Raw genomic sequence first — 7,401 nt, forward strand, 5'->3', positions numbered from 1 at the left:
TCAGATTAAGAGGGGACTCTGAGGTACAGTCTGACTCATTTTGGTTTAATAATTTTGAAAGTATTTCAGCAAGTATAATAATAATGATAATTTTATAACTAACAAATCTTTGTTTTGAGCTCCTACTGTTTATGAACAATTCAGCCAGTGTAGAAGTTACAGTTATTTACCCCATTACAGCAGAGTAGCAGAGGCAGTAAACCAGAAAAGGATCTGGCTCTGCTAAATGCTTTTAAGGTTAGCTAGACCAGCAATACATCTCATTTTATACAGTTCATTTGTCCACCTACAGACAGTATATTATATTAAATATTAAAGTACTAAACAAAGGGGTTCCAACAACTGGGGTGCACATAGATATGAGAAAAATACTTTTTTTTTATAAGATTGATTTTTTTTTCGTTCAATTTGTTTCATTTAAAAAAATGTTAGATTTTTGTAAATACTTCTTGATTGAAAAATTATTGATTGAAAATATTGATTGAAATTTGATTGAAAATATTGATTGAAATTTATTGATTCAGTAAAGAATCAATAAAGAATGTTTTTCGGTCTGTATATATATTTTATACACCGATCAGGCATAACAATATGACCACCTCCTTGTTTCTACACTCACTGTCCATTTTATCAGCTCCACTTACTATATAGGTGCACTTTGTAGTTCTACAGTTACAGACTGTAGTCCATCTGTTTCTCTGCATACTTTGTTAGCCCCCTTTTACCCTGTTCTTCAGTGGTCAGGACCCCCATGGACCCTCACAGAGCAGGTACTATTTGGGTGGTGGATCATTCTCAGCACTGCAGTAACACTGACGTGGTGGTGGTGTGTTAGTGTGTGTTGTGCTGGTACGAGTGCATCAGACACAGCAGTGCTCTGGTCATAATGTTATGGCTGATCAGTGTATGTATACATATTTATACACATCTCGTATCTCCAAAATAATTACAATTGAAGCAAAGTAATGCACTACGTTAAGAGCATCAGGCATTTTCAAATCATATTTAAAATTAAAAAATGACAAAAATGGAGAAACAATGGAGATACAAGGTTTTTCCAGCAGCATATATAATATGTACACATACATGAAAATTGTCTTGTATAAATGGTTTTCTTCCCATCCACATTTACTAAGCGATGAATCTGTAATTTCCAGGTTGACGAACCCGATTCAGGCATGGCTGAGGTTGAGGAGATTATTGAGGGAGTTGAAGAAGCGCTAGAAGGAGCTGAAGAAGGTCTGGATGAATTACCAGAAGAAATACGAGAGGAAGTGGAGGTTGCAGTAGCTGAAGCCCGAGAGGAAGTCTCAGTGCTTTCCAAAATCCAGAGCGAGTTAAGAGCAATTATTGGAATCGTCCCAAAATTCATCACAAAAGCCATAAAATTTACCTCAGAAACCGTAGCTGTGGGTGCCATCCTGTGGGGCGTAAATACGGCGCTATCAAAGCTCCTCCCACATGGAGACCAGCAGAAGATTAGACATCAACAGGCCGTAATCAAAGCTCTGATCAACGTGATCAAAACTGAGACGGACATGAGCCAGAAGACGGTGAACTGGCTGAAGGAGCACAAAGACGACACCGTCATTCTGGATGACGAGCCGGTGCCACTGGAAGCCCTGCTGGATAAATACTTGACTCCAATTTCTGATGTAAGAATACAGTTACAAGACAGTTAACTCGTTATCTCAAGATAATAATTCAGAAATTTATATCCGTATTTTGGAGAACATCTGAAACATTGTATTATTCATAAGTAAACTGGCTGTACAGGATGTTTAGTGCAGACATACATGATTTAAAACTGACAAATAATGAATGTTGGCCAATTTAAAGTCAACAAAACTGGTTTCTGGAAACTGTGTTTACATTAATCAAGGCAGGAAATGGTTTAATGATGTTAATCTGTGTTAAAGCGAAAAACGAATCAAGCTTACTGACTAAAAATGATAACCGAAGCTCTAATCGTAGCTGAATTTTTTGCCTTACATTCTGTTATTTTACGATATGTTGAGTTTTTGAAGTTCAGTTAAATCTTGTTGCGTCTGTCAGTCTCAGATTGATCTCTGATCACTGTTTTTCTTCTGACTCTGTGTTTTCAGGCAACTGATCAAGCTATGGCTGCTGCAAAGGCACTTCAAACCGAGCTTCAGTACTCCGGACCTCCTGTAGGAGATACAGTGAAGCTCATCTCAGCTGCTGACGCGTTTCTGAAGGGCTACAGTGACCTCGTCACATACGTAACTCAACACCAGCAGAAGTTTCCACAGTTAGAAAGCTTTCCAGTGAAACTGCCTGATATCATCACCCTCACAGTTCAGATCCAAACTGTCAGAGATTTACCTCTGTGGTAAAAACACACAGTGCCTCCCTAATAACAATGAAACAGCCACTTTCCACATTTCTCTGATTTCATCTCCACCCTGACTTTTATTGTAATGTTTGTGTGGTTTTATTACCATAAACAGTCATACTTAAGAGCTCATTTACATATTATGCCTTAAAGGCACAGTAACAGAAACAGCCTGTTTAACTGCAAGGCTGGACAGTGATCGTGTAGAAACGAATTCCAACTCGAATTCCAGCAATTTTCCACACAAACGCTATAAGTGGAGATGATGGGGGAAATGAAGGGAAGGAAGAGTGTAGGATATGGGCCTTTAAAACAGAACAACAAGTGAAGACATGCAGTACATTTCCAGAGCTGAATAACCACATAATGCAGCCTGTTTTAGTAATACAGCTTCAATTCTTTTTAATCTGTAATCCAGCATTTCTTGAATTTAAGCTTTTGTGTCAACTATTACTTACAAAAACTCTGAATATGTTACCAATCATTGTCTTATCTCTTTTAATACATACAGAGATTAATAGATTACCGTATTAGTGCATTCTGACTCATTTCTTTTAGCAGCTACTCAGATTATATATTAGATTATATACAATGGACACATTGCTTGTGTTAGTTACATTAGACAGTGTAGTTGGTGGTTAATTGCTTTTACTTTCTATAACAGCAACTTTTTTATCCTAATCTAGCCTTTAATTTTTAATTTCATGTTTTAACTACCCTAGATTAATTTCTTATTTGATTTTTAATGTAATGATTTAAACCAGGCTTTAATCATGTTTTTAATTTCTATTCTTCTTTAACTGTGTATTTTCTTATTTGTAAAGCACTTAAATGAAATAAACTTGTCATGTTTTTCATTTTAAACTGCCTGAAAAAGTTTGTTTGTTTAACTGTATGAAATAAAATGGTATGGAATTGTGTAACTGGGTGGGGGGGATTACCTCATCACACCAGGGGAAAATAAAAAGTGATGATATTCGCAGTGTGGTTGACCAGGAACCTTCTTGCCATCTGATGCTCAGTAAAGCGAAGGCCTTTTCCTTCCTTCCACAGGAACTCAGCGGCTGAGGTCCTCTTTAATTCCTTTTATCCTTTTTCATTTTTGTTGATATTCTTTGATTCTTTTTGAAGACTTTAGATTACAGACAGTTATCAGGGCAAATAGTACAGATAGTATTAGAGTTACTTATAAACGTACAGACCCTGGGAGAAAAGAGAGCTCTTGGCTGTGACACACCTCACAAAATTCCTTTTGCAAGCACTCTGGGACACCTGCCTTTGGGCATGAGCACATTCCACAGGTCACAAATTCCTTTCAGAGACTAAATCTTAACACCACAGCTTGTTTAGATCTCTTGAAAACAATGACACGCCAGTCTTTTAATGCTAAATCAAACGTCTTTCCTTTCCTAATCAAACCGTGAAGGAAAGCCCTCTGTTAACATATATCATATTTTCCCACACAGTCCTGTCAGGTGTGAATGAATACTAACTGGCCCATCAAAGTTCCCCACAGTTTCAATAGTTATTTTACGATTATTGAACTGTAACCCGATTTCTTTCATTTCATTTCACTGAAGCAGTTTTAGAAACATCGTAAGGTTAGTGAGTTAATATATTCCTATGAGTCACGTCTTAACCTCATATCTGCTTTATTCTTCTGTAATCATGTTAACGTCTCTTCTTCTAACATAACTGATGTTCTGCTATAAACATCCACTGAAAACGTTAATATTAATTTGATAATGTACTCAGCGTTTCTTTGACTCTACACTGCGTCACTTACGTATATAATCAACAGAGTTAATTATAAGCTCTGAATCTATGCATGTGAAGTCATTTTATGCTATATAATCTGTAATAATAATTAATTAGAGGTGATGAGTAACATAATGCTGTTATATTACTGTTTATAATCTGTAGTAAATTATGGGTAATGGGTAACAACACATGTATTACTGTCTATAATCTGTAGTAAATTATGGGTAATGGTAACAACACATTTATTACTGTTTATAATCTGTAGTAAATTAGCAGTGATGTAACAATACATTTATTACTCTTTATAATATGTGGTAAATTATGGGTAATGGGTAACAACACATTTATTACTGTTTATAATCTGTAGTAAATTATGGGTAATGGTAACAACACATATATTACTGTTTATAATCTGTAGTAAATTACGGGTAATGGGTAACAGCAATGATATATAACACTGTATATAATTTGTCCTTATTTATTGGTAATGGGCAAAATAACACGTTCAATTTTAGCTTTTTTATTTGTGTAAATTTAATTTTGTTCAAATTCATCATCTTTGTGCTAATTAATTGTTATTGTTAATAACACTCTTATGCTCTGCAGATGAGGAGCACCGCCAATGCTTTCAGAATTAATATAAAAGCTTTGGATTAATAATAATAATAATAATAATAATAATAATAATAATAATAACAATTATTATTATTATTATTATTATTATTATTTAATGATAATTAAAAGTAGCACAAAACCTCAAAGTTTAACAATTCTAGCAGGATTTAGGAAGTTAGTCTAAACAATCTTCCTATAAACACTTGAGGTGCTGGACTTCTGGCCAGTGTCGGGTGAAGGGCAGCGCTGGCTGTTATATAAACAGAGGAAGGGCAGAAAGAGGGAGTGGCTTCCTTTCTCCACAAACTGAACTCGGCGACATTCCTTCTGTTAATAAATCACACTGGTGGGAGTTTCTCTCCGTATTTAAGAGCTCTCAGCTCAAGAGTTCTACACCATCACTTCTTCAGCCACAGGGGGTTCGTCTCTGACTGTTCTGCTGGAATCACTCTGGGTAAGACGTGCTCTTAAATCTCTTTGGTTATTGATCTGTTACTGTTTACAGCCTTGAAACTACTGGACTCAAACCAAACGGACACATCTGATTATACAAACGGTTCACTGAACTGTTACTGTACAGTAGAGCAGCTCATTGTGTGACATAACCAAACACTGGACAACAAAAAACAAGCTAATAACAGGAGGCAGGTTTCCAGAAAGACAGACAGACAGACAGACAGACAGATAGACAGATAGATAGATAGATAGACAGACAGACAGACAGACAGACAGATAGATAGATAGATAGATAGATAGATAGAGAGAAAGACAGAAAGACAGACAGACAGACAGATAGATAGATAGATAGATAGACAGACAGACAGACAGACAGAAAGACAGTGTGTTTATTCTGAATTTAAATCTGTTTTTAGTTTTTTATCAGCATCTCAAATTGTACTTTAGCTAAATCGTTACAGTATTTGATTTTTGGAACGTCTCATTTGAGGCTCTGCAGTCGCCATCATGCAGACTAGAGCTCCATTTCCTTCAGTACCAGCGTCTGCATGATTTTACATGGTTAAAGATTTAAACATTTTAGTGAAATTTCCCTTTTAGGAATGTTTTCTTGTCAAGTCAACAATTTATAGAGTTTATAAGTTTTTGTTCTGTTTGTTCAGGTGACTCTGCTGAGATGGGTGCTGTTGTAGCAGTTGTAGTGGAAGTAATTATAACAGGTGTGGCTGCCGCAGCTGAAGCGGCTGCAGAGGTGGCAGTGGAGGTGGCAGCGGAGGCTGCTGCAGAAGCTGCAGCAGAAGCGGCGGCCGAAGTGGCGGCCGAAGCGGCGGCTGAATCAGCTGCAGAGACGGCGTCCATCACCGCAGCTGAAATCGCTCAGAAGGTCTTACTTTACTTAGCCAAATTCAGCAAACTCGTTAAAGAGATGGCTGCAATCGATGCTGTTTTCAGAGCCATGAAGGAACTTTTAAAGGAGCTTTGGCTCAACCCTGCGGCTGCTGAGAAGTACCAGAAGCTGGAAGAAAGTCTCAGGATTTTTAAAATCCTGCAACAAAAAATGGAGGAAATTGTAACGTGGCTCAAAGAGCACCAGGGCGACTACGTGAAACTGGAAGGAGAGGACGTCCCGCTTGAGTCCGGAATTTTGTCCCAATTCATGAAAAATCTGTCAGCAGTAAGTCAAAACTCTTTCAGTCAGAAGACTTTTTATCTAAAAGTCCGTCACCTGCCCACTGAATATTCACATTTGGTAAAACTACACTGTTAACAGAACATGAGGTCCTGAGTTGGGATCCCAGACGAGCCCCCCAGACTGGCTCAGCAGAGTGACCAAAGGTGGAAATGGGACAGAATGCCATTCTGGCTCAGAATGTACAGTCTAAGCAATTGTTTTATGGGGAAGAATGCATTATATTGTTTTACACAGTTTCCAAAGCCGTGAATGACATTTCTGGGTCCAAACACTCCTTCAGGTTCCCAAAAGGAAACAAAAACCTGTCATCCTACCAAAAATATGTAGAAATATAAAGTACATGAAAAGGAGCATCATGAGATGAGAACATCACTGCATATGTGGCCTAATCTGTTTATTTCTGTGTGTGTTGTTTGTTTAGGCTCTGGGAAACATGCAGAGACTCGCTGAAGATATCAACAAACTGAACCAGACGAGAGAGATGATCAAAGACGCGCAGATTACAACCATAAACAGGAGTTTGGTGCGAATCGTGGCCACATTCGAGTCCCTCGCTGAATACAGAGAAGAAAAACAAAGGAAATTCCCCGTGTTAGCGTCGCTTCCCCTCAGCGTGGATGAAGTGACCGAGTGGAAGAAAGCTCTCGGCTGTGGAGACGGACATGCTCTAACTCTTTTAGAACATCCTCAGTACAGATATGAGATGTGATCTAGAACCTCTCCTTATTCAGAAAGATAATATTAGGCCTCATTCACCAAACGTTCTTAGGAAGCAAGTTCTTCTTAAACCTACTTACGCAGTTTTGACGAGAAATCTGACTCACCAGTGTTCTCTTATCTGGGGTTTGCTCTTATGATATTGGAGAATGAGGCCAATATATAACAGCTCTGTTGTTGTGGTAGTGAGGTTCACCAAGACCAGCGTGAGAACAACACATCAGCCTGTATAAAACTTAGGCTGAAAATGTTTTTAAAGCACTGACTAATGAATAAATTAATTAAAGTGGAACAGTGATCTGAT

At 37.7% G+C, this 7,401-nt stretch overlaps 2 protein-coding genes across 2 annotated transcripts; both read left to right on the forward strand.

The window, feature by feature from the left end:
- LOC118805173 lies at positions 1-3,133 on the forward strand. The gene is made up of 3 exons (XM_036565789.1): positions 1-23; positions 1,158-1,655; positions 2,106-3,133. Exons 2-3 carry the CDS (start codon positions 1,179-1,181, stop codon positions 2,355-2,357), a joined length of 729 nt encoding a protein of 242 aa, XP_036421682.1. The 5' UTR covers positions 1-23; positions 1,158-1,178; the 3' UTR covers positions 2,358-3,133.
- Positions 3,134-5,020: 1,887 nt separating this feature from the next.
- On the forward strand, positions 5,021-7,401 carry LOC118805172. The gene is made up of 3 exons (XM_036565788.1): positions 5,021-5,186; positions 5,851-6,362; positions 6,802-7,401. Exons 2-3 carry the CDS (start codon positions 5,865-5,867, stop codon positions 7,087-7,089), a joined length of 786 nt encoding a protein of 261 aa, XP_036421681.1. The 5' UTR covers positions 5,021-5,186; positions 5,851-5,864; the 3' UTR covers positions 7,090-7,401.

This window comes from Colossoma macropomum, unplaced genomic scaffold (genome assembly GCF_904425465.1).
Source record: "Colossoma macropomum unplaced genomic scaffold, Colossoma_macropomum, whole genome shotgun sequence".
NCBI lineage: Eukaryota > Metazoa > Chordata > Actinopteri > Characiformes > Serrasalmidae > Colossoma > Colossoma macropomum.

Excerpts from the sequence above, each read along its gene's own strand:
- LOC118805173 (XM_036565789.1), top strand. The coding sequence starts at position 1,179 with ATGGCTGAGGTTGAGGAGATTATTGAGGGAGTTGAAGAAGCGCTAGAA. Across the intron at positions 1,656-2,105 it reads ACTTGACTCCAATTTCTGAT|GCAACTGATCAAGCTATGGC; the intron begins GTAAGAATACAG and ends CTGTGTTTTCAG.
- LOC118805172 (XM_036565788.1), top strand. The coding sequence starts at position 5,865 with ATGGGTGCTGTTGTAGCAGTTGTAGTGGAAGTAATTATAACAGGTGTG. Across the intron at positions 6,363-6,801 it reads TCATGAAAAATCTGTCAGCA|GCTCTGGGAAACATGCAGAG; the intron begins GTAAGTCAAAAC and ends TTGTTTGTTTAG.